The sequence below is a fragment of the Nannobrachium achirus genome (assembly GCF_963921795.1).
Source record: "Nannobrachium achirus genome assembly, chromosome: 16".
NCBI lineage: Eukaryota > Metazoa > Chordata > Actinopteri > Myctophiformes > Myctophidae > Nannobrachium > Nannobrachium achirus.
Window position 1 is genome coordinate 31207352 of NC_137823.1, and position 26318 is coordinate 31233669.

At 42.3% G+C, this 26318-nt stretch overlaps 3 protein-coding genes across 3 annotated transcripts; 2 read left to right on the forward strand and 1 right to left on the reverse strand.

The window, feature by feature from the left end:
* Positions 1–762: 762 nt before the first annotated feature.
* Positions 763–13821, forward strand: LOC308300471 (integrator complex subunit 9-like). Its single transcript, XM_080744315.1, has 17 exons — positions 763–855; positions 1407–1534; positions 2166–2226; positions 2888–2950; positions 3275–3414; positions 4155–4241; positions 4652–4772; positions 4883–5017; positions 5669–5780; positions 6084–6264; positions 6809–6869; positions 7467–7638; positions 8138–8262; positions 8467–8634; positions 9203–9301; positions 12222–12359; positions 12880–13821. Exons 1-17 carry the CDS (start codon positions 847–849, stop codon positions 13051–13053), a joined length of 1974 nt encoding a protein of 657 aa, XP_080600441.1. The 5' UTR covers positions 763–846; the 3' UTR covers positions 13054–13821.
* Positions 13822–15463: 1642 nt separating this feature from the next.
* On the reverse strand, positions 15464–19245 carry LOC308300377 (glutaredoxin-related protein 5, mitochondrial-like). Its single transcript, XM_080744194.1, has 2 exons — positions 18802–19245; positions 15464–17401 (listed from the first exon to the last, which is right to left on the reverse strand). The coding sequence occupies exons 1-2, from the start codon at positions 19127–19129 to the stop codon at positions 17229–17231; spliced, it is 501 nt and encodes a 166-aa protein (XP_080600320.1). The 5' UTR covers positions 19130–19245; the 3' UTR covers positions 15464–17228.
* Positions 19246–20002: 757 nt separating this feature from the next.
* prkrip1 (PRKR interacting protein 1) lies at positions 20003–21067 on the forward strand (the record flags this gene model as incomplete). The annotated part of the gene is made up of 1 exon (XM_080744864.1): positions 20003–21067. One exon carries the CDS (start codon positions 20003–20005, stop codon positions 20570–20572), a length of 570 nt encoding a protein of 189 aa, XP_080600990.1. The 3' UTR covers positions 20573–21067.
* Positions 21068–26318: the final 5251 nt, after the last annotated feature.

The following is a 26318-nucleotide window of genomic DNA, read 5'->3' on the forward strand; positions in this document are numbered from 1 at the left end:
CATCAGAGCTCACACCACCGTCAATTTAAATCTGATACACATTACACTTCCGGTGGATGTACTTCAAAATAAGACCTCCATCTTCCAATTATGTTGTTATGATTAAATGGTTTATTTGATTGAATACTTTATTAGCAGTTCGCATAGGAAAAGCACAGGAGTTAGGACAGTACAATTCCTATAAAAAGTCTAATAGGATTTAATTTATTTTAATTTAAAATTGACTTAAATTCAATGTATTCTAAAAACAGGTATTGCCTATTGGTGTGTGTGTGTGTGTGTGTGTGTGTGTGTGTGTGTGTGTGTGTGTGTGTGTGTGTGTGTGTGTGTGTGTGTGTGTGTGTGTGTGTGTGTGTGTGTGTGTGTGTGTGTGTGTGTGCGCGCGCGCGTGTGTGTGTGTGTGTGTGTGTGTCAGTGTTGTAACCAGACTCCAGAGCACTATCTGTCAACGGGTCGCAATGATGTTTGTAACGTCCTGTGTTGTTACAACATTAGTAGCTATATGTTTAAATTGAGACACACCACACTATCTGTGTACACACATGGCTAGTAGTAGAGTAGCTGAAGTATGAATTAACGTTGGCCAAGTCACGTATGCTACGTTGATAAAAACTGTCAAGTGTATTTATCCCCGTATTTACTCTGGTTTGTGTCGTTATTACAACTGAAAAGTTCCTCCTTTGTTATGTTGACTACGCCTCCACGACGGTAGGGGGCAGTCACGTTACATAACAAGAGATGCACACACAAACACTCACACACAGACAACAGACTAAACACAACTAGGATGTGATGCTAGCAAAGCTTGCTTCAATCTGATGAGGTTTTCTTAACTAGTTCTTCAAAATGAAACTGGTAAGTAAGAGGTCGTTAGTGTTGCAGTTTGATTTACTACTGCTGCTGCTAAATAAAGCCCTGGTTATCTTCTCGTGCTATGATGAGTCAGTTTGTGTTAGCTTAGTAGCTAACAGTCTGGTAAAAACCAAGTCAGTCACCACTGTCAATGAAATGAGTACAAAAGACCCCATTGTAAACAAGCCATAGTGCTTTCTTGGATTTAAATCCTATTTGTAGACCTTGTATCTGAACTGTACTGTCCTGTGCTTTTCCCATGTGATTGTGAACTGCTAATACAGTATTCAAATCAACCAAAGTCAAACTGCCACAGTGTCACATTGATATTACAATGTCATAACCAACCTAATAATCTTTGAATTTCTATGAATATTAGTAGACCTTGTATCAGAACTATAACTATCCTGCACTTTTCCTATGTCTACTCTACACACACACACACACACACACACACACACACACACACACACACACACACACACACACATTTGATGAGTATTATGTTCTATTTCTTTGTGTCTTTTAATTGTGCTCCTGCTGCTGTGCTGCAGTACTGTCTGTCGGGTCATCCCACCCTGCCTTGCAATGTCCTCAAGTTCAAGTCCACCACCATCATGCTGGACTGTGGATTGGATACCACCTCTGTACTCAACTTCCTGCCCCTACCCCTGGTGCACAGGTGTGTGTTTGCTGTTTGCATGTGAGAGAGAGCCAAATACATTGGACTCTTCATTCACTGTCTCTTGTCTTGTGGAACACAGGGATGGCAGGGACAATAAGCGATATTATAGTTTATCGTGATAAAAGCACTCACAATAATTGCATCGTGGAGATTTAATTTATTGTGAAATTGTGCTCCGTCATGCACTGGGATCAATTCACCTTTTATTTGCCTAGCTGCATGGTACCACTTAAACCCTCTATTGGTAAAACATACTTGATAGTATTTTTTTCACTCTCTACCAAATGTTTTTTTCCAAAAAATAACCGATTATACCGTTGTGAGCTTGTAGTAAATAATAATAAGGATAATGGAGGTTTGGGATATTTTGATTATCGTGATAATATCATAAATCGTGATTTCTTTGGTCAAAATAATCGATATGATATTATTATATCGTCCCATCCCTATAGTGGAACATGGAACATGTGTCAACAACTATATTGCACCTGTTAGCTAAAACCATGCAACTCGAAATGAACCAAATGCACTCTCATCAAAGGCAGAAAAGACAGAGCAGTTCTTTGAAAACAGACAGAACTTCCTCTACATTTGTGTTGACTATGTTTTCATTCTTTTGTTTTCTCAGTCCAAGGCTCTCCAAGCTGCCTGGATGGGTGTCTAAGGATGGATCGATAAACCTGGAGAAGGTATGGGAGATCATCTCCTTTGTGGACTCGTTATATATTAACCGTATACCTCAAGTCATTAATTTTTACTGGCAGAGTTCATTGCAGTATTAAAAAAGAAAAAGGTGATGTAAAGAAACAGATATAAGGAAAAATAGCAGACTGTGTGCTTCCTCTGATTGCCTTTTTGTTTAGGCAGTGCGTGTTCGGCTATAACTTGAAACAAAAACCACAGAAGTGGAAACAACTGTACTCCAAAATAAAGAATGCAAGACTGGCTCAGATACACATTCTGATTTAGTGGGAACGCTTAAGCCTCTATCATAGTCCAAGGTGAAGATCTATCACCTCACCGCGGTGTAGTTTTCTAGCTATCACCTAGGCTTTAGGCTACACATTCACTCTGCATAGAAAACTACACCGCGGTGAGGTGATAGCTCTTCACCTTGGACTATGATAGAGACTTTGCAGTACATGTTTCGGCCTCCGCCTTGCTCAGGCAGGTTTATAAAGGAAAATGGAAAGATGGTCTGTATAACGTTCACAGGTTTTAAGAGAGCGTAATTGATTTGACTGGTGGGTTCTGTTAATCCTGCTAAAACAAGTGATTTACAGGGAAACATGCATTACCTTTATGTGATGCTATTACACAACAGATCATAATTTTCTATAACCTTTTCAGGAGCTGAAGGAATGTGCAGGAAGAGTGTTTGTGGACTCCCAGCCAGAATTCTGTCTTCCTGAGGTACAGTACAGATTACACCTAACTACACAAGACCTGTATATACTGTAGTACTCTGCGGTACTCTGCGGTAGTTTAAGTGGAATGAAAATGAAATGGATATAAAATGTCTTGACTTCCACCTTTTATATTTTTTAAGTAACAACTTTTGAGTGGAGCTCAGATGATGGGGAGGTAAAAAAAAAAAAAGTTTAAAGGGATCACGGTTTAGGGGTGGCAAATAGAAAGCATCTCCAGCTCTTAACACTCATTGAGCATTAGGGCACAGTCACACATAGACAATACAGTTTGGAGTAATACTGTATGTGCTGTCCTTCATGTATGCAGAGAGAGCTGCTGGATCTGTCTACCATTGATGTCATCCTCATCTCCAACTACCATTGTATGATGGCCCTGCCTTACATAACAGAGAACACAGGCTTCACTGGGACTGTGTATGCCACAGAGCCAACTCTGCAGATAGGCAGGTATGGAGAGGTTAAACCCTCATCAAAATGTATAAATGTAGTGTGACCATTCCTATATGCTTTTGAGTTTACAGACTTGAAAGTCTGTAGACTCATCAATGAATCAAGCTTAATTTGGTCACATGTAGTTTACTGTCCACTAGTGTACGTACAGTATGAAGTGTATGACAAAACACAAGATACATACCAGTAAGACTCAGACCAGGATCCCCAAACAAGCTAGAGGACACAGATAAAGTATTTTGTCAGGCTCTCACTCACTTCCTCTCTGTTGGCTGTCTCGTTATTGTCTGATCATGCAAACGGTGGTTATGTTGTCAGCAAATTAATGATGACTTTTACATCAGCTGATGGTAATGGCTGACTCGGCAGAACTTTTCTCAGACATGATTTAAATCTCAAGCCACAATAAAAAAAACAGCCTCTAGATGTAAACACCAGGTAAACATATGTCTTTCATACTAGTTGAGTCATTTGAAAGTGCTTTACAATACAAATGTGGCTGACCAAAGGATAATCAATGGTGGACAAAGGGTTATGGTTATGCCCCAGCCCAGGGCAGGGCTCCTTTAATCTGTTCAGAGACACAAATGAAATGAAAACATCCTCTCATTGAAGTTGCACAGTGACCCAATATGAAGACTTGTAACCATATCATAATGTGGGCGAACATCAACACGTACCCTTGTCATATGGACACAAAATAAACCACACTTCATCATGAGTTTTTTTTCCGTCAGACTACTGATGGAGGAGCTGGTCAACTTCATGGAGAGAGTACCTAAAGCTCAGTCTGCCACCTGCTGGAAGAACAAGGAAATACAGCGGTAGGCACCAACAGAGAACTGGCATGTGGAATAGCACTTACTATTACTTACTAAAAGTGCAGTGGTTCTGGGAAATATGCAAAGTCTTCAAGATATTTGCTCTGTTAAACAAGTGAAATGGCAATTTCATAGCTGCACCAGAGCCTTGTATTAGAGAGTTACGCCAACCCAGAGGCAGAAAACAGTGCCGGTCACATTGTTCATGTAACTCGAAATGCCGACAAGCGCTCATAGACTCCTGTGCATTCCGTGAACTTCTGGTTTCAGAGCTTTGTCACTATTTGCCAATAGAAGGCTATGTAGAAGCCCTGGCCCGATGAAGTCAACGAAGGTGACGCGACTACTTAAATGGCTCTGAGCTGCATACGTTGATCATTGTCAGTATAAATATATGTGCTTTATAAAATTAGGATGCTCCCTGGATCACTGAAAGATGCTGTGGATGTATGGACATGGAAGCGTTGTTACAGTATGCAAGAGGTCAACTCTGCCCTCAGCAAAGTGCAGCTTGTGGGCTACTCTCAGAAAGTGGTAAGAATTGCATTTTCTTGTGTGGAACTTTAAATGGGTCTCAGAACAGGTTCCATTTCTCTTTTTAGTTTTTTACATGATTGTTATTTACACTTGTTGCTGTCCTCCAGGAATTGTTTGGAGCGGTACAGGTCTCTCCCCTTAGCTCTGGCTACTCGTTGGGAAGCTCCAACTGGACCATCCAGTCACATCATGAGAAAGTTGCTTATGTCTCCGGCTCCTCGCTCCTCACCACTCATCCACAGGTAGGTCAGGATGGAAACACAACACTGGAAAATGAATATGCATCTTTGCATATTATGCACATTAGTTGATTGAGTAATAGTATTATATATGAACAAATAATAGCACAGAGGTGTTATTGTCTATTTCAGATTTGACCTACTTTAAGTGCATCTGATAGACTTTTAAATAGCCTCAAAAGTGAGCACAATATTACTTGTTACATAAATCTACCCTCCTTATATTTTTATAGTTTCTTGATCACCAGTGGCCGGTTGTACCACCATACGCTAAGTTAAAACTTAGCCTAGTTGTAGCCTAAATGGCTTCTAAGACTAAGACTTGTGCATTGCAAAAATGTCAATGCATTACTAGTTAAGTTATCCCATAAACAGTTGTGGTAAAAACATAAATTAGTGACTCAGTAGTTACAATCTAACTAGTAGTTACTTAGCCTCTAGTAAGGACTTAACTCCCTAACTTACTAACTTACGTTACTTATGTTCTGATGGTGCAACCCGACACAGAGCCTGACAGCTGGGATGCCGTTCATTTTGAAGCTAGACCGGTGCAATTAATTGTCGGCAGTTAATTGTGAAGCTAGATGACTAACGAGATAGTATGGTTTGCATCAGCTTGTTTACCTAAATTGTCTAACTCCTGTTGTCTGGCAGCCCATGGACCAGAGCTCTCTGAAGAACAGTGATGTTCTGATTCTGACGGGCCTCACCCAGATGCCCACCGCCAACCCAGACGGCATGCTGGGAGAGTTCTGCAGTAGCCTGGGTAGGCTTTGTGCATTTTAGAATGTCTTATTAAACTGAGTACAAAATGTAGGATGAAAATTTCATTTAAGCTATATAGCTTTGCTATACAGGTTCTTTTCAACTTTTGTCCAACTTGTAATTGTATTTTTTGCTCAAAATGTAGAGTAGCCAATTATGTGTAATGTAATATATGGCTGAAATGTATACAATCAAATGAATACAATCATTTCTATCCATTGCGACACTAATGGGAACCCGATAACACCTGTTGTGTCTTGACCGATGATATACTGTAGTTTTGTTTGAACTTTGTTCCCCTTAGCGATGACGATTCGTGCAGGAGGCAACGTGCTGGTGCCATGCTACTCATCAGGGGTGATCTACGACTTGTTGGAGTGTTTGTACCAGTTCATCGACAGCGCCAACCTGGGAACAACACCTTTCTACTTCATCTCACCTGTTGCCAACAGCTCACTGGAATTCTCCCAGATCTTTGCTGAATGGTATTTCGATCCTAATTTGAATCACGTTCTCCCTAGTCTGTTTTACATGTTTTAAGAATATGCTGTTGGTGTGTTAGCATCAGATGAGACAAATACTACACTGTACATGTGTGTACATGTACAAAAATGAAATGTAATGAAAGGTAATGAAAAACAGTTGTTCGAAGAGAATGGTTTGTTTGATGTTGATGTCATTGAATCTGATCTTGCACTTTATAAAGCCAGCTCTCCACCGTGCGCGTTATCGGCAAGAGACGCTTGCCGTCGATATATCGCTGTGCTGACAGGTCAGAACCCGTTGATGAAGATGTTCAGTCAGTCGTTTGCTGTCCTCGGTAGCCATCGATAATCCGTGTGGTAGTGATGAGGGGGTAAATCCTGACTACTCTACTGGTGCAGAAGCAAGCCTATTAGTCACGCTGGATTAGAACTAAAAGCCTGAATTCTAAATTGATCAAAATGTTGTTCACATGAGAGGACAGAAATGTGTTAACTTATGGAGGATCTCCATAGAAATGTAATGAGGCTTTTATTATTCCACCAGGCTTTGCCACAACAAACAGTCCAAGGTCTACCTTCCAGAGCCTCCCTTTCCTCATGCAGAGGTAAGTCTGTTTCCTGTCAATAACATGTGATGCTCACACATACATCTGATGATTTTAAACTGGTATCTGTTGCCTTTTCACTTAGACTTAGACTTCACTTTCTTTCATGTCAGAAATAAATACTATATACTTAACATCCAGAAATTGGGTTTAGTGAGGACTTTGAGAAATTTGTATAAAGTATTTTTCCCCCGCTTACATGTAACAATAATGGAGACTAAATACCAGTTCATTCTCTTGTTGTATTTAGTGTGGGGGTGGGGGAAACTGAGAAATTGAACGCCCTCTGGGACTCTACTCACCTGGCCACACAGTCACACACAGTGTATTTCCTTTGACAAAATGATCCTTTAATAGATGCGAGTCAGAATGAATTCAACCAAATTGTGTGTCAAAAGGCTACATGTGTGTGTAAAAAAAAAAAAAAAAAAGAACATTTGGTTCCTCATCTGACTGTTACATGTGTTTGTTGCCTTGTCAATCCATTTAATCATGCTAGCTGGTTGGCACATTTTAGGTGGTGCAGCCCCCCAACACAGTTGAACAAATACAGGTGAAATAACACTCGCACTTTCCCATGTCTTTATTACCTTACAGCTGATCCAGACCAACAAGCTGAAGCATTACCCCAGCATTCACGGAGACTTCAGCAGTGAGTTCCGCCAGCCGTGTGTAGTGTTCACCGGCCACCCCTCTCTGCGCTTTGGAGACGTGGTCCACTTCATGGAACTGTGGGGAAAGACCAGCCTCAACACAATCATCTTCACTGGTGAGTAGCAAAGTGGTCTAACATTACACCCGTTTTGCAGTCCACTACAGTTGTGCCCATAGAAAATACAGTGTGTGTGTGCATATTATAGAATACTTTATTGGCAGTTTAAAAAAATCACAACAATGTCACCATTTAGAAAATGTCAACATGGATTATACACAAAAAAGCTGAAGCCTGTTTCCATTGTGGTCCACCTTGATACGTAGAACAGCACGCAACAACTGTACAAACAACCATGAAACAAAGAAAATGAACTCCTTATCTATAAAGAGCATGATGAATAAATGATCTGAAAATGCGTGTGTGAATATTTCACATCAAACTATCATATTTGATGCCTCATTCATACAGGCTAGTGCTATTATTTGTGGTGAATTCCTTCTTTTTTTTTTACTTTTTCTTACTGCATAATATTTGTGTCCTTATATACTCGTGACCCAAATGCCTGGTTGTCAAAGCTTCTCTATTGAGATGGTTTGGTCTTTGTCTCCCTCAGAGCCAGACTTCTCCTACATAGATGCCCTGGCTCCCTATCAGCCACTGGCCATGAAGTGTGTCTACTGTCCCATCGACACGAGGCTCAACTTCCACCAGGTGGCCAAGCTGCTCAAGGAGGTCCAGGTAAGCCTGCCCACACCTCACGATGTATGATACAGTAGCTAGTTGATACATATTGTATATAGAGCTTAAGTGGTTAATGTTATTGTCTGTCAGGTGGAAACCTCCAAAACTACTTCTACAAGGATTTAGGTTCTTTGTCCGCCTCCGGGAAGACCTACATGTAGGTAATGACATTAGTAATGAAGATCCTTGTCCGTCCCACAGCCTCTCCATGTGGTGTGTCCAGAGCCCTACACCCAGCCTCCTCCGTCCCAGTCCCACCGCTCAGACCTCATGCTGGAGCTGCAGCCTCCTCCCATGCCCTACAGACGCTGCTCCGTGCTCAGCCTGCCCTTCAGGCGGCGCTACGAACGCATCCACCTGCTGCCAGAGGTGAGCCGCTCTTTATACCTACCTTACTGCCTTACTTTTTCATTTCAAGGACCCCCGAATTGATAAATATTTGGACACCCACCCCCATCTGAAAAGGTCTTTTGCCAGGGACCCCCCAGAAGAGAAGATTTGTGTTGAAGAAAATGCAAGAATAGTCAAAAATGTTCCAACATTTTTCAATATCCAACATTTAAATTGATTATGTGGTTAAAATGGTTGTGATGGTACAGTATAATACAGTATATTAACTACCGGTACTTTTGCAGGGGAGGGCCCCACTTTGAGAACCACTTCCCTATTGTTTAATATATGTAGTAAGTGAAAATGCGTGGTTGAATGATGTCGGGCAGTTTGAGGTCACAAAAGTGACTAATGCGTGAGTAGCAAAATATGAATGCGCGTGCCTTAATGTTCTACTATTAATTCTCGTATTCTGGTATTCTGCAATTGGGGGCTTGTAGATTGTAAGTATACCTATATGACATGAATATTCAAATGCTTACCAAATGACAGGTGAAACTATGTTGTAAATGCCATTATCTTCACCTGTGTCTTTTATTGTCTGTAGCTGGCCAGATCCTTGGTGCCCTCCGAGATCAAAGCTGGCGTCTCCGTAGCAACTGTGTCTGCTGTGCTGCAGTCTAAGGACAACAAGCACACGCTACAGGTGTGTGTATGAATGAATGAATATTTTATTTTCGTGTCTGGACAATATTTGACCCATCCCACATGGGATTATCAGACACATCAAATACATACTGTACGTATAACCAACAAAACAACATTCCAGTGTGCATTCCACCAACAGCTTAATACAAATACAGTATCTCACATTAGTGAGTACCTTACTGAAGTGCCTTACAGGAGTGAGTACACCCCTCCCATCCCTGCAAACACTCGAACGCCTGCAGAGATGAGAGGGGTGCACCCACCCCTGCGATACACTACATCTCCATATGGCCTGCACATAACACAAAAGTCAACATTTAAATTCAACTATAAGTCACCCTTCTCCTCCTGCCCCATGCTTTAAATAGAAATTCTGCAAAAGCAAATACATGATCAAAAAGAAATGTAATTAGGGGGCACGGTGGCGCAGTCAGTAGTGCTGTCGCCTCACAGCTAGAAGGTCCTGGGTTCGATTCCCGCCGGGGGACACTGTGGGTGCTGGGGGCGTGTTCCCTCCTCCGCGTCATCAGTGCCCACACCCTAGGTGGGGTTGGCAAAAGGGCCTTTCTGTGTGGAGTTTGCATGTTCTCCCCGTGTCTCCTAGGGTAGATACCCTCACAAAAACATGCAGTAATCCTGGTCTCTATAAAGCCTCCCCCTGGCCAGCCGGGGCGCCTGATGGAGGGGAATGGAACTGGTTGGAATAACGTGTTCCTTCCACGCGCTACGTCCAACCGGGGAAGCTCCCCCTGTCAGGTGATAAGAAGCGGCCTGCTCACTCCTCATGCATTGAAGGAAGCATGAGCTCAGTTCGGGGCCCTCCCCAGGTTGGCAGAGGGAGAGTAGAGCCCAGGATTACAGCTTAGGCAATTGGCACCGGGTGAAAAAATGGGTTACAAAAATTGTGGGATAAAAATTTTTAGAAAAAAAATAAAAAAAATAAATGTAATTAAGGAACCATTCTCGTACTCTATTAAATTAATGTCAGTACTCTATTAAATTAATGTTTTTTTATTTAAAAAAGTGCAATGTTATGCACTTTTTTAAATAAACATACTCTCAAATCATGGTACAAAGGACAAAATAAAATAAAATGTATTTCGTTCTCTACTTCACCCAGATCACAGTATTCACATATTCTTTCTTCCTCTGCTAGGCCCCTGTACCTTCCTGTTTCAATGTGTAGGGGCAGAATGCCACATCTTAATTGCGCACAGAGTGACCTTTGACTCTTGGGTAGATTATACAAGATATATTTTTCACATTTATAATCTTGTTTAACTCATTGAGTGCCAGCGCCCTCTAGGGGCCAAAGAATGCCAGCGCATCTCTCATAGGCGAGCGCTTTAGCTTCCAGGACCTAACCTTCCAGGACCTCACGTGCTCACGTTCATGCACGGCATGGAAATGTCCCGGATGAAGATGCTAACAGAATGGCTATTCCCATTTGGTCATCTAAAAGATCATTTTTGGGCGATTTCGCCGTAAATAAACCTCGCGCCGCTTCCAGAGCACACAATCCAGAGATATAAGCCTTTAAAGATGTGGTCTTTCATTGGATTAGGCGGAGATTGGCGATTTCGTTCGCAAATAACGTCCGCCCGGGACGTTGTTAGCTTTCGGCTAGTAGCTACAAAAATCAAGCCAGGCTTCAGAAGGCCTCTTATCATTTTAATCCATTTCATTAAATATCCCGGACTAGTTCGGGATAGGCACCCTGGAATACGTCGCGCCGCTTACAATGAACATTGGGTGAACATTGGGGGGGTCTAAACTTTATTTTAAACCATTTTCAATGGAATATATCTTCGGACAGAGTAGAATGGCTTGCTGGCTAGCGGCTAGCGAGCCGGGACCACCCACGTTGCTCCAAGCAGCTCGGGGTAAGTAAAATAGCAAATAAAAAATTGTTTTTGATCCCGAATATCCCGAACTAGTCCGGGATAGGCACTGTATGAGTTAAGTAGACAATATGTTCTTAATTTGGGCTTCTGCCAAATTTCTTCTGCCCAGGACTGAATGCATTTCGCACGGATTCTAGTAACAAATTCCACCACATTAACTGATATTCTCTGGAAATAATTTTCCTCGAGACCACATTCTACCAAGAGATCCGAGACTTCTGAAACCCATTCCCCATTCACAGATAGATCCCAGTAAAATATTTGGCTAGCCATCCTATTGGGTGGCAGACCCATCAACCTGTTCCAGAGATTTACCATGTTGGCCTGCCATCTAATTTTACATGTGTGTATGTGTGTGTGTCTCTCATATACAGTATAATATGTAAGGGATAACGTCTGCCTGCGCGGTCGTTATCGAGAAATAAAATCCAGGCAGGCTTTATTTCTCGATAACGACCGCTCAGGCAGACGTTATCCCGCTTATACACGGCTACTCAATTAAAGTAATACATTGACTAAAAACAAAACAAAGTATTTCCTTGTTTACAGTACTCCACAAGTGTTGTGCTGGGCGTCCCCCCAGCGCAACACAGTCGCCTTGGAAGACAAGGAAGTGTTGGTCAAATTGAATCCATTTCTCGCTTCAAATATTTTTTTTAAAGTGTTTGTTTACATGGCTCTCATGTTGGATACGGCACAGAATTCACACAGTGCAGCCTGATTGCAGCAGGTGCTCTGAGCCTTTGAATAGGCATCGGTCTGTTATAGAGTTGTCTGTTATCAAGAAATAACAGATCGTTCAATCAAGCATTCAACCAAGCCGTGTAATAAGAATAGATATGTTCATCCACTAAACAGAAAGTACCCTAAATGGAAGAAGGAAAAAACTGAGAGCACAAGCACAGATAGATTAATCTATCTATAAGTTCATGCAGTGCAGTCTGCAGGGCATGCACCGAATAGAATAGAATATTAGTTTCACACCTCTGACAGTTTCCTCCTTGGTGTTTTCAGTCGGTGCCCAGCCCCCCTCCAGCTCCCCCCAGTAAGAAGAGGAAGCGTATGGTAGAGGAGCCCCCAGAGGTGTTGGCACCCAAACCTCTCCTCAGTGGCGCCGTGCCCCTGGAAGCTTTCCTGGCCACGCTGCACAAGGTGGGAGATGTTTACACTTAACCAGGGAGGGCTGACTGTGAATAACATCACAGCTGTGATCATAGGACCATATACTATGATATTAGAATATTCAACAGAACACATAAGCTCACGTGTTCAAGTTGTTCTGTTGCTATTATACGTTAATATATTATAGAGGCTGAAATACAGAGCCAAAAGGGGCACGCAATTACATAGTCACATATTCTGAAAGGCTCACAATTTGTGAGCTTGTAGATGTCTATTTTCCAAAATAATTTAGTCTACTTTCATCACATGCCCAAAATAGTAGTGATAGGTTATTATTTAATTATTTTATCAAATTGGGCCAAGTGGTTATGTGGTTATGTGGCAGCCTGACATGACACATCCTTCCGGGTTTGATTCCTGACCTTGGTGAAGACTTGCTGTGTGTCACTCCCCGATTCTCCCCCCGTTTCCTGTCGATATCCACTGTACTACCAAAATAAAGGCAGAATTTGTTTTTCAAGTGCATCTCCTTCCCTTTCTCTGCCTGCAGAACGGCATCACGGAGGTGAAGGTGGAGGAGACGGCCGACGGACACATTCTCCACCTGCAGGCGGAGGACACGCTGATCCAGCTGGAGGAGGACGGCACGCACATCGTGTGCGACAACGAGGCGCTGCGCACCGTCATGAGAGACCTCGTCATCCGCTTCCTCCATCAACTCTGACCTCCCGGAAATCCTCCCTCGCCTGTGGGTCTTCTAAAGCGGTGGTTCCTAAACGGTGGCGGGTTGGGAGGGACCCATTTGTTTTTATGGGTCGCGAGTAAATGTCCCTTTATTTTTCGTTTCCTACATTTTGTTTTTCAAAACAAATCCCCCGAGAAATTTCACGAATTAAACAAATTCAGACATTTTTCAAAATAATTTCATGAATAAAATAAAACATAAGGAGAAATTTGATAAATTAGAATAAAAAGTTAAAAAGTAGTGAAAATAGCCGATCAACAAGCTCAAAACGCATCGTGACACATTGTGAGCTTGTAGATGGGCTATTTTCTCTTAAAGGTTTGGGAACCACTGTTCTAAAGCAGTGGTTCTCACATTTCTTATTTCACGGACCCCCATAATTATGAGAGTGTACCATTTGGTTTTGTACACCATTTGGTTAACTATTTGGAAACTGTTCAAGGAACCCATCCCCAGACCCGACTTTGAGAACCACTGCTCTAAAGCCTAATTTCTGGGTGTGCACTAATGTTGCACAACGATAAATAGCCAATCTACGTAATTTGACTTGTCGTGAGCTTGTAGATCTACTATTTTGGCGTGCAACACCGACATGCAGCAAGTGGAAACGGGTGACAGGTTTGGTGGATGCTGCATGCAGAGTGGAACAGGGTGATGTTTGAACTGGACTTTAAGAAAGTTGCATCTGAAGGGACTGTTTGCTCTACTCTGCTCTGTACCACAAGTCACTAGCTCTTTTTTTTAACAGTAGCGTTGCTCTAAAGTGTCATTGTATTATGTAAATTTATATTTTGTATCAAAAACATAACTTTTTGAGTAAAATTGTTGAAAAAACCTAAGGATGAATGCATTTACTCCTCATTGACACATACAAATACATTGATGCATATTTGCATGACTTCACACAGAAACACAAAACAAGCAGTGATGTTAAATGTAAACAATCAATTGAAAAACTTGAAAAATAACTTAAAGTGACATGTAGTTGAGCACAGGTCTGGTGATGAGTGACAAGATTTACTGAGTGCCAACCAATTCTGGGATGTTCAAATTCACTGTGGAGCCTTCTGGAGGAGTCATGGACCTAATTAAATTAAAATGTAATTCAACTAGGTCCATGACTCCTCCAGTGTATTATGACATACCCATTTTAACATCCAAGTTTTGTTCCTACAGAGGTGCTAAGCAACGGTTACACCGGGACACATTAGTTTTACACTCTCCTGAACATATCATCTGCTCCAGACCACAAGATCTAGGATGGTCAAACTTATATGTAGGGAACCCTGTGTATTTCTGTATTATGTACCAAAGGTAGGTAATTGAACCTAAAAACCTAATCACGAATGCCGGCTGCTTCTCGGTTTTTGGACTGCAGATGATTGCCTTCAATACTGATCTATTGAAAATGTGATTTCCTCGTAAAATGGTGCACATGAAGCCGTTGGTTCCATTTTGGACATTGTCCAATGATAACTGAAAAGGCAGGGAGTGACGCACCAACAGAACAGTGTGAAGCAGATTAAACTTGAGCATCCCAGCAAAACAGACAGAAGCGTAACGGCTACTTAAAATGAGACCACAATGGCCTGTAGGTCTCAAAATAGAAATGAGGAATGTCTTCATGATGACACAATTATCTTATGCTTATGGTGAGTATGTATCATTCTGAGTATCGCCATGAGAGCCAGACCCCTCAGTGGCGAGAAGCTCCTGGTTGTACATCTCTGCAGGCTTGTATGGGAAGCAGCGAGTGCTTTTTTAACACAAGTGGGAACATATACATTGTACAGATCCATTTCTACAAGCAGTTGCACAATTGGTTGTGTCGCCTCCATAGGGTCACCACACACTCAGCAGGGATCCACCTCAATGTTTGACCCTGGTACTCACCAGACCGCATCCCCACTAAGGACCAGATGGCTGTACCAGGAATCTGGAGGACACAAGCCTTCACCTCCTCACTCAACCTTTCAGCCATCTTCACCTTAGACAGCTGGGATTATGCTTGGTCAGGAGCCACCTTTTAGAGCTTTGGAATAACATTAGATGCTGAATGCACCTCCCACAGCACAACTGCTTTTAAATAAATACAGTTAAGAACACTAGTAAGAAGCAGTGAAGCACCATAGAAGTACAGGGAAGCACCATATATACGATGTCCTTGGAAAATAATGCAAATTAAGCCTTTGGTTCCATTTTGGACATTGTCAATGAAAACTGAAGAAGGCTGATGCACCAACAGTTTTAAGCAGATTAGATGGAGCGTGTCGACAAACCAGACATAAGTATAATGTCTACTTGCCTCTAAATAGAAAATGTTTGTTATTATACATGTGTGGCCTATATCACATACAGAAAAGACAATGCCAGATTTCACACTGCAAACTTCAAAATCTCTGGCTGCTTGCCACAAAATATTTTATTGCTTAACAGTTTACATGCATCTAAAATACATTTAAAACAATATCCTTTCAATGTACAATATCTTACAGTGTACTACATTGGTATTGTTTAGATGAAAATATGATTGATTAGGCTCAGTCAAAAATAATAACCTCCCTTTTCTTACCAAATAACAAATACCACAGACCTAGTCAGACACGGCAAACATACAGTAAGCTTAAGTGATGTCTATCCATATATACTGTCAGTGGTCTTCAGGCAAAAATGGAGAGGAGGTAAAAGAAAGTGTATTGTTGCGTTTCAGCGGGTTAACGGTGAGTATGTGAATGGGCTCTATTCACAGCAGCCATATTGTAAAATAAATGTAGCTTCTTCCTTACATTCTTCACACGTCTTACCAATTATACAAAAATTACTTGATATTGTGCATGTTGGCTCACTGGAAAGACTCTGCTATACCAATGGGTATAATTGTGGTCCAGGGACCCTCATGGTTCCAAGTTGTGGGGGTTCCAAATGGCCCCTTACAGGTGTGTAACTCAGAGTGTACAAATGGTTTAGGGGTGTGTGTAACTCATTGTATAAATTACAGTCTCAGAGTTATGGGGGTCCTTGAAATTAAAACATTTGAGAACCACTGTGCCACACTACTTGTTAACACCTGTGAAGGAAGTAAGAAAGAGGCCCTATTTCTTTCCCATATGGCTGCTGTGCATAGAGCCTATTATCTCAAAACAGTAGACAACACTAGACATGAGGAAGCACAAGTGTAGCAGTTGAAAATATTTCCCCAAGCAGCCAGACACATTATAGAGCAAACATTACAACTCTGCCAAATTTCATTTTCAGACTTGTCTCCATAATAAGTTTAAAAAGCCTACTTTGATATTGACCGTCCATATGCTGATAATGAGCATGTGTCACAATTAGCTGTGATCAAAAGGTAAACTTGTGCCTTTACAAAACACGGTCCACCACACTCCGTCCTTGACATGTACCCGTTTCCACCATATGAATGGTCAACTTGCACCAACTCTTCAAGCCATATTAGGGAGAAACGAGAAAGTGACGTATTTGAACTGGCTTATACCCTTAGTTCTGCTCTGGTGAGACAGTAAACTGTCCTCATTTCATTCTTCCTTCTTAGCAAAGATAGAGGCAGTGTATGTTAGGGTGTGATACTACACACCTGAGGGTCTCACCTGAGGGTGGAGCATCTTAGGAAAAAACCCAAATAAGGCAAATGAACAGTACGATCACTGTTTGGGTCAGTTATTGAGGTCTGGAAGAGGAAACATTACCGTGACAGTGCTTTTACATCCCCTCCATCCCGTTTGAACTGATTAACCCTTGATCACTCGTGATGAAACTGTCCACTCCATTTTTCCCCCCCTCTAGTTGCTGGTGGATACCTAGTTTATAGGGGATGTGTTTTAAGCCAGAGACACAAAGCCATCACTTCTAGCGTAACAAATCTCGAATAGCCTAGGCACTTTTGTATGTGAAGCTCTGGAAGGGAGAGGATAAGTGTAATCGATTTGGAAGATTGGTAAAAGCTCAAAATCTGTCTCTGTCAATGTGTGTACTACTTGATCATCTTATTCGTTCCTGTCAGATATGCTCTCTTGTCACGCCTTTCTCTGCGTGCGTGTGTGTGCGCGTGTTTGGGGGGAGGGGTCTTTGTCCAGCCGCGGTGAATTAAACTTTTCATTTAGTCTCTGCCTTTTTGGTTTGTCATCTCCGGCCATCTACTTTGCCTCTTTCTCTTCGTCCAGCAGTGCAGAGGTGATGCCCAGTTTCCGTAGCTCATCAACCAGATCGCCGTTCTGATGCATCTGGAGAAGGATGTCACAACCTCCCACAAACTCGCCAGCAAAGTACACCTGAGGGATCGTTGGCCAGTTGGAAAACTCCTTGACGCCTGCAGCAAATAGAAACGTTGACAAAGTTCAGACTGCGCCCATCACATAATCGAACAAATTTGGTCAAATATCTCGATGATTTTTGCGCAACTATAAGTGTAGCAGAGTATCTCAGTCTGAAGTCTACCAGCCTAATATCTCCCCTGGGCAAGAGGGAATGGTAACTATCTGCAGATTCTATGCTTAATCAATAGCGCACTGTAAAACTGATATTTGTGTATGTAATTAAATCGGCACTAGAACATGTGATGATTATCAAAGATTTACCCAGATATTTCTCATTTCTTGATGTTAAATCTATTGACATTTATTTCTGTACTTGAGCAACACATTCCAGTATGTCTCTTCTCATTCACAGTTCTTTACACAGGTTATCAATACAGAATTAATCCAAAATGACAATGCTGCACAGAAAATTGGCAGTGTGCCTTGTCATGCAGTGTCTGTTTAATTCTAAACTTTTGCTCACAATGCTTTGCCTCCTCGACTTAACTTATGTCTCATAAAGTTACAGACAGTGATATCAAATAAACAGCGAGTTAGTACAAGTTCTTAGATTTTATCTTATAATTAAAAGTCACATTTAATGTTCCATTACTACTATATTGAAGGACATTTTGTCAATATCTTGATACTTCAGTTTGTTTTATATTAGTCATTAAAACACATCTTTCACATTCAAGGACTCAAAAGTTAGTATTGTTATGTTCCTACTGCTACAAGATGAGACTTCCTCCAAATGACATAATGAGTTCTACTGTTCAGATGTGATGCAATGGTCTGAAACCGGTTCCTTGTTCCTACTACAACTCAGCAAAACATACCCTGATATGTGTACAGGCGCATTACCATCATGGTCAAATATAATAAATAATACAATAAATGGCCGGGATCAAGGATGTCACGCCAGTAGTAGTCTAACGTTTGGCTTAAAGTACCACACCCTGCTGATGGCCCTGCTGCACAGGGCTGATAAATGATTGGGAAGCCTGACTACCGTATATCTGACCTTTTAAAAAAAGACATGTACTCTAACCTTAAAAGACACGTAACCTTACTAAATCATTATGGATCATTAATTTGTGCTAAATGAGGCAGTTAATATATCAGTTTGAATGTTGGCATGGCATTTGATTTGACCCAAATAAGGGAAACTAACAGTAACTAACTAATTGTATAAATGCCTATGTATCATACATGAATGACACTTGCAAGTTTAACAACATTGGGGCTGTCTGTGGACAAAACTGTCTTAATTTACACTTCCATCATACAGCAGCCAGTGTCGCTTGGTGGTGTTCTTGTCTGCAAGCGGCACCCTCGTACGATGCAGTTTAAATGTATGTTTACTTGTTGCTGTCACAGTGTCATGTTTTTAAAAAAGAGTCGACTGACTGACCTTGTCTGAGGTCCTGGTCCTCCAGCACATTGTACGCAGAGTAATCGTCCACTCCGTGCATTCTGAGGATCTGCACCACCGCGTTGCTGAAGCCGCACATGGGCTGCTGGGGCGTCCCCTTCATGAACACCACCACCTTGTCCTTCTTCACCATCTCCCCAAGGTCCTTCAGGATGTCCCCCGTGGCGGCGCACAGGAGCCGGACAGGGGCCGAGGCCAGGGACAACACATGCCCGTCGGTCTGCCCGAGTTGCCCGGGCAGACGCGCGGCCGCCGCACCGCCGGCCCGCAAACACCTCGCAGCTGACCTCATGAGTACGCTGTTCATGGTGTTCTTGACCTCAGAGAGTCTAATCTCAATAAATGTAGAAAGAAGAGGTCCGGGTTGACTTGAGAGTAGTTAAACTTGTAAACCAGACTCACACACGATCAATGACAACAACAGTTACAACACGCAGCCAGCCAGATGGAAGCAACTAGAACGCCTTCAGGTTGGGATCAATTTGCGACGCGCAGCGAGTTGCGGATCCGGTCTGGGTTTAGAACGGATACGGAAACGGCGCGTTGCATTGCAAGTGTTCGTGCAAAATACCGGATACAGTAGGCGGGCTTTAGACCGGATCACACCGGTTAGTTCGGAATAGAAACCAGGCTTTCCATGGGTACTGCAGAGAGCCTGCTGACGCAAGGTTAAGAACGCCCAACGGGAACGCAGGTCCCTCTCTCATTTGTCTGATAGACACGTCAATCACGTGGCTTACACAAGAAATAAATAAATATAGTTTAATTTAATTACAAAATGAGTGGAGACATAAATGCTATACCCCTCACAGTAAGGTATTAATTGATGCTAAGTTATACATAAATATATACACGAGTGTTTCAGGGTCACGGACGGAGTTTCCGGTGTGATTCACGAACAACCCCCTAACATGAAATTCATGAATAATTCACGAGCCAGGTCAACTTAACAGTAGTATAATTAAAAACTATTTAGACCACAACATATTCCTAATATGATTTATGTTGCTTTTCGTTTTTGGAAATAAAGAAAGAAATACATAATAGTCATAGTGCGCCTTACTTTGAAGCTCACTAACCGGAAGTCGACTTTTATTTATTGAATTCCCGCATGACGCGACGCTTATCGCTGTACACAAACCAAACAAACCAAGCAGAAGAAGAAGACTGTTTTTGAAACATGGCGGCGCCCAGTGAGAAAAATGGGGACGCTGGTGGAAAAGCAGGGGGGAAAGCAGGTGGGAAAGACTCCCAGCCCTTGATCATCGCTAGAACTCCCGCAGAGGAGCAACGTTTGAAGTTGGAGAGACTGATGCGTAACCCCGACAAACTGGCTCCCATCCCGGACCGACCCAAGGACTGGAACCCGCGGGCCCCTCCGGAGTTCGTGCGGGACGTGATGGGCTCCAGCGCCGGAGCCGGCAGCGGAGAGTTCCACGTCTACCGGCACCTGCGGCGGAGGGAGTACCAGAGGCAGGACTTCTTGGACAAGATGTCAGAGAAGCAGAAAAAGGACGAGGACTACCTCGACAAGGTGGACGCGAATAAAATGGCCGCGGACGATAGGACGGCGAAGCGGAGGAAGAAGAGGGAGAAACTGAAACAGAAGAAGCTGATGGCAAAGAAGGCAAAGGAGGAGGAGGAGAACCCAGAGGAGAAGAAGGATTCTTCCAGCAGTGAGGAGGAGGAGGGAGAAAGGGAGGCTGATGATGATGCTGAGGCTCCTAGCTTCATCATGGGGAGGAAGTGAGATGCATTGGTGTTTCTGTGAACCTTGGAAGGGTGGGTTTACTTTCAGCCAGGGGTTTGAGTAGGCTGATGCTGGGATGCGAACACTTTTGTTAATACGAGCAAAACTGAGCTCTGTGCTCAGAAAGACATGACTTGAAGAACTCATCCAGACGCAAAGATGGTGTGGAAAAGTCTTTGGACTGTTTAATTTTGTTAGGCATGGAAATCATTGACAAGTCTAACAGTCACATGTTATGTCTTGAAACGAAATTATTTTAGTGCCAGCAATCCAGTGCAAATAAACTATAAAAGTGCATAGAATTGAGATAAAATAGTGATTGTGTGACCAGTGACCACCAGTCCAAATGTCAGAATGGCAGAATGTTCTGTCCTTAGCAATAAATCCTTAAAATCTACAGGCTGTGCTGTATCTCCAGGTATTTGAATATGTAAAGGAGTTAATTAACTAAAACTTGTGGTCAACCGTATTGTGAATTTGTATTTGCCCTTGATGTTTTTTAATCAGATGTGTTAATAAAATTAACAGAAATTTCATTTACGTTTATTCCTTTCAAATAGCTAAATTCACTGTTATTTTGATGACTATCAGATTATTGATGCAAGTCAGCATGCTTTAAAAATATATATAATCCAGAATAATTTGAATGTTGTTCATTGCAACCTTGTGAAACTGCCCCTTGCCAAGAGGATTTGCTTGTGTGGCCTAACAAGGTTGCAAAGAGAAACTCAAGGAATGAAAAGGCGTAACTTCTAGAGGCCCAGGAGGTTTACGTGCGATGTTCTTTGAACAAGTTCTCTTGTGACAAAGAGACCCCTGCTTTCCACGGAGGCAATGGTCTCATTCTATAACCATCGGCCTTTCTTTAAGCAGGTAAAGTAATACTTGGCAGCCAGATATTGTTTGGACCAGGGTAAGCTCTTCCTGCCAAACACTGTCAACTGTGTCACATTCCTATCTAGGATTTTCCTTGCAAAACAGACATGAATTTGTCAATAAAAATCCATTTAGTAGACCATGTACAGTATACTACATAAAGATGTCAAAATCAATATGTTTAATTGCGACCGTCAGGGAGCAGCTTACTATGAAAACCTCCACCGGCCGTCCGTCCGTCCGTCCGTCGGTCGGTCGGTCACACGTCACACCTTTGCCCTGCTCATATCTCCGCATCAGTATATAGGGCTTGTTTGTTTATTGTATGACATCACGCCACATCATCAGCTGTGGACTCTGTGATGTCATCGTATCGCATCAGTATATAGGGCTTGTTTGTTTATTGTATGACATCACGCCACATCATCAGCTGTGGACTCTGTGATGTCATCGTATCTCCATATATGGCCATCTCCGTATATGGAGATATAAGTCGTCCATGCCCAAGTATGGGCTGGTGAGGTCAGACTTTGTGTGATGCGTAGGTTATCTCCATATATGGAGATTCAACATTCCAGGCAATGCTCTCTTCCCTGGTAAGAATTGCCCCTTTATATAGGGCTTGTTTGTGTATTGTAAGCGACCAACGGTCGCTTATCTCCCGATTAGGGAGTCTTACTGGTGTTGCACTTGAAGGATTATTGCGACCGTCAGGGAGCAGCTTACTATGAAAACCTCCACCGGCCGTCCGTCCGTCGGTCGGTCGGTCGGTCACACGTCACACGTCACACCTTTGCCCTGCTCATATCTCCGCATCAGTATATAGGGCTTGTTTGTTTATTGTATGACATCACGCCACATCATCAGCTGTGGACTCTGTGATGTCATCGGATCGCATCAGTATATAGGGCTTGTTTGTTTATTGTATGACATCACGCCACATCATCAGCTGTGGACTCTGTGATGTCATCGTATCTCCATATATGGCCATCTCCGTATATGGAGATATAAGTCGTCCATGCCCAAGTATGGGCTGGTGAGGTCAGACTTTGTGTGATGCGTAGGTTATCTCCATATATGGAGATTCAACATTCCAGGCAATGCTCTCTTCCCTGGTGAGAATTGCCCCTTTATATAGGGCTTGTTTGTGTATTGTATGACATCACGCCACATCATCAGCTGTGGACTCTGTGATGTCATCGTATCTCCATATATGGCCATCTCCGTATATGGAGATATAAGTCGTCCATGCCCAAGTATGGGCTGGTGAGGTCAGACTTTGTGTGATGCGTAGGTTATCTCCATATATGGAGATTCAACATTCCAGGTGTAACTATGGCTACCTGTATGACGTGAGAGGTGGAGGTTGTGATATTTGTGGAGATAAGCGACCAACGGTCGCTTATCTCCCGATTAGGGAGTCTTACTGGTTGTTATTACAGTCTTACCACAATCTTTTTGCGACCGTCAGGGAGCAGTTTACTATGAAAACCTCCACCGGCCGTCCGTCCGTCCGTCACACGTCACACCTTTGCCCTGCTCATATCTCCGCATCAGTATGACATCACACCACATGTGTACACAAACCTTTGTGTACGTTGCTGTGGCAACAGTCTGTTGTTGCTGGTCTGTTAGTGTACGTTAGCAACCATGGTTTTACCCTAGCAACCAACTGTTTACCCAAGCAACCAACTGTTTACCATAGCAACCATGTTTTTTTACCCTAGCAACCAACTGTTTACCATAGCAACCAGATACGCAGAGCAGGGATCTCCATATATGGGCATAAACAGGTGACATCACACTGATGTCAGATACTCAGAGCAGGGATTTCTCCATAATATATGGGCATAAAAGGGATTATGTTAGGGATCTCCATATATGGGCATACAAGGGATTCTGTTAGGGATCTCCATATATGGGCATAAAAGGGATTCTGTTAGGGATCTCCATATATGGGCATAAAAGGGATTCTGTTAGGGATCTCCATATATGGGCATAAAAGGGATTCTGTTAGGGATCTCCATATATGGGCATAAAAGGGATTCTGTTAGAGATCTCCATATATGGGCATAAAAGGGATTCTGTTAGCTGTTAGTGATCTCCATATATGGGCATAAAAGGGATGCTGTTAGGGATCTCCATATATGGGCATAAAAGGGATTCTGTTAGGGATCTCCATATATGGGCATGAAAGGGATTCTGTTAGGGATCTCCATATATGGGCATAAAAGGGATTGTAGCCCAGATGATGCCCTGTTAGGAGATCCAGACTAACAGAATCCATATATGGTCCTACCGACAGCTGCTATAAGCCAACCCTGGCGATAAGGTCTGAGTCGAAGAAATGCTTCTTTCCTGGCAAGAATTGCCCCTTTATACTGTAGGGCTCGTTTGTGTATTGTATGACATCACGCCACATCATCGGCTGAGTACTGTGTGATGTCATCATATCTCCATATATGGAGATATAAGTTGCTCATGCCCAAATATGGGCTGGTGAGGTCAGACTTAGTGTGATGCGTAGGTTATCTCCATATATGGAGGTTCAACTTCAATGAGTAACCATGGCAAACTGTCAACTGCCCGTATGTCTTGATAATTGGTAAAACAAACTTTTGGCCTATTTGTGGAGATAAGCGACCAACGGTCGCTTATCTCCCGATTAGGGAGTCTTACTGGTTTTAATAAAGTCATGTCAATAAATGTATATATATATTGTTGTCCTTGTTATAACTGAGTGTATTGGATTATTGTGCAAAACAAAACCACTTTAACTACAGGCACACAATATTATTCTGACAATTCTTTTGCTCTGGTGTGCGATGCACTGTAAACTACTTCCCGGTGCTCGATACACAAAGTATAGACTTTATTAGCCTGGGTATGGTTCCCTGTCACATCACTCACCCAAGTGAGAGGTAACCGCAGTGACCACTGCATTCCCTATTATTGCCCAATGTTCATTATCTTTCCTGTCCTGGATATATAGTATGTATGTTATATTCAAAGAAGAAAATGATTGACTCACTATAAAAACCCACGTTCAATAGGCCACCTCATTTAAAATGAATAATCTGTTAAACACTCAAAGGAGAGCAGGAGAAGCATGATAAACTTTGGGTGACATTTTAGCTGCCATACTCTTTTTGTGCAGTGCCTCAGGCTCAGCTCTCCAATGCTTGACTGTGTGCAACAGCTGCAATAACGCTGGGTGACCAAGTGGCGCTGTTGAACAGCCTTGACATTAATGGACAACACAAGAATAGCTTATTGAAATGAACTGCTCAAAGGCACCTTGCACTTAAACTTCCATCAAGCCTGTAAAGTTGGATATTTAACACAGGTCAAGCAGTCATTTTCAGTAGCCTCCTTCCCCCAACAAATGCATGTTTTGTTGACAGATATTTCTCTAGGGTATTGGATATTTTCCAATGTTTCCTTAATTGAAAGAGATGTCCTGTCTGTGGTATAATGTGTGTATTCACTGTTAACATTACTGTCTTTCCAATTGTGTGTACCAGACTAACTGCCTTAGTATGTGCATGTGACGGTGTCATCCTTGGCTTTATGATACATGGTCAGCAGACAATCTGAATATTATAGAATCAAGACGCCACTCCATGCTTTACTGGTATTTATTATGACTATGACACAAGCTTCCCGCTATCAATGTATACATAATGATGATCTGGTGGTCTCTAACGGCAGTGAACTATGTAATAATAAACTACTATCTTAGAAAAACTCTCCTTCCTGCCGCAATGTCTTGATTGAACCACAATTCCTTGACACATGATTAAAGGAGAACTCCACAATAATTATAATTCTGTTTAATGAATACAGATTAACAGTTACTGTCGTCTATGCGTTAATGTTTTGTGGTGAAAGTACTGTATGATAGGCCACAACACTACCCACCATACTGTGTGTGGTGTGTGTGTGTGTGTGTGTGTGTGTGTGTGTGTGTGTGTGTGTGTGTGTGTGTGTGTGTGTGTGTGTGTGTGTGTGTGTATTCACACACTAAAGGGGTCCCCTGTTTAATGTTTTGTATTAGATGGCAAGCTGGTCTTAAAGTAGCACAAGCACTACTATGTAACTTAGTCTTTTACCCCAGATTTGAACCCGGTTTCCCGCGCAAGTGCTGAAATTCTTACCATTGGGCTAATAGAGCCGCCCTGCTTGCTCGAGGGATAAATGGAATCTTCTTGACCATCAGGTCAAAATTCGTGTCACAACTTGTGCCTAGGTGAGACATGGCCTTTGACACAATCTAAATGTCTCAATAGAAGAGCAGGGAGACAAAATACATCCACCCAAATTGAATAAGTTACATTGTATTAACATCTACCATACAGATTGGACAAAATTACATTTTATCAATTGGAGAAAAAAAAAGTTAGGGTCACCTCACAGAAAAAACCTTATCTCATGTAATGCCAGACTGTTGCAAACTTCAACCTACCACCATGATACAAGATGAGTTGATGCTATGTCAGGAGGGGGCGGGGTGCTGGCCAGGAGGAGGTCCCAGCATGTACAGGCAGGAATCACTCCCTCACTTTGCCATTTCCTCATGTGCATGCACCTAGATGCACCTGGAATTACTACAGCATGGATCTTAGAATGGTTCTCGTTTCATAGACCTTTCATGGATCAGAAGCGGTGGTGAAGTGTTGTGGACATTGACCACTCCTTAAATTTAAAAGTGTTACCATGGCAATGCAGGAGAAGGCCAGCTGGGATGAACAGGAGGAATCAATGGTCAGTGATCAACAAGCAAAGTGGCCTCAAGGTACAGTGCATTAAATGGGAATATATAATATAAAGATCTCTTGTTATTTTTAATTTCTGATTGGGACAGAAAGAC

Bases quoted from the DNA above. Each gene is read 5' to 3' on its own strand.
- LOC308300471 (XM_080744315.1), top strand. The intron at 6,870-7,466 runs GTAAGTCTGTTT...ATTACCTTACAG, and splicing joins CTCCCTTTCCTCATGCAGAG to CTGATCCAGACCAACAAGCT. The intron at 9,302-12,221 runs GTGTGTGTATGA...TGGTGTTTTCAG, and splicing joins ACAACAAGCACACGCTACAG to TCGGTGCCCAGCCCCCCTCC.
- LOC308300377 (XM_080744194.1), bottom strand. From the start codon at position 19,129: ATGAACAGCGTACTCATGAGGTCAGCTGCGAGGTGTTTGCGGGCCGGC. The intron at 17,402-18,801 runs GTCAGTCAGTCG...TATTTGCTGCAG, and splicing joins GGACCAGGACCTCAGACAAG to GCGTCAAGGAGTTTTCCAAC.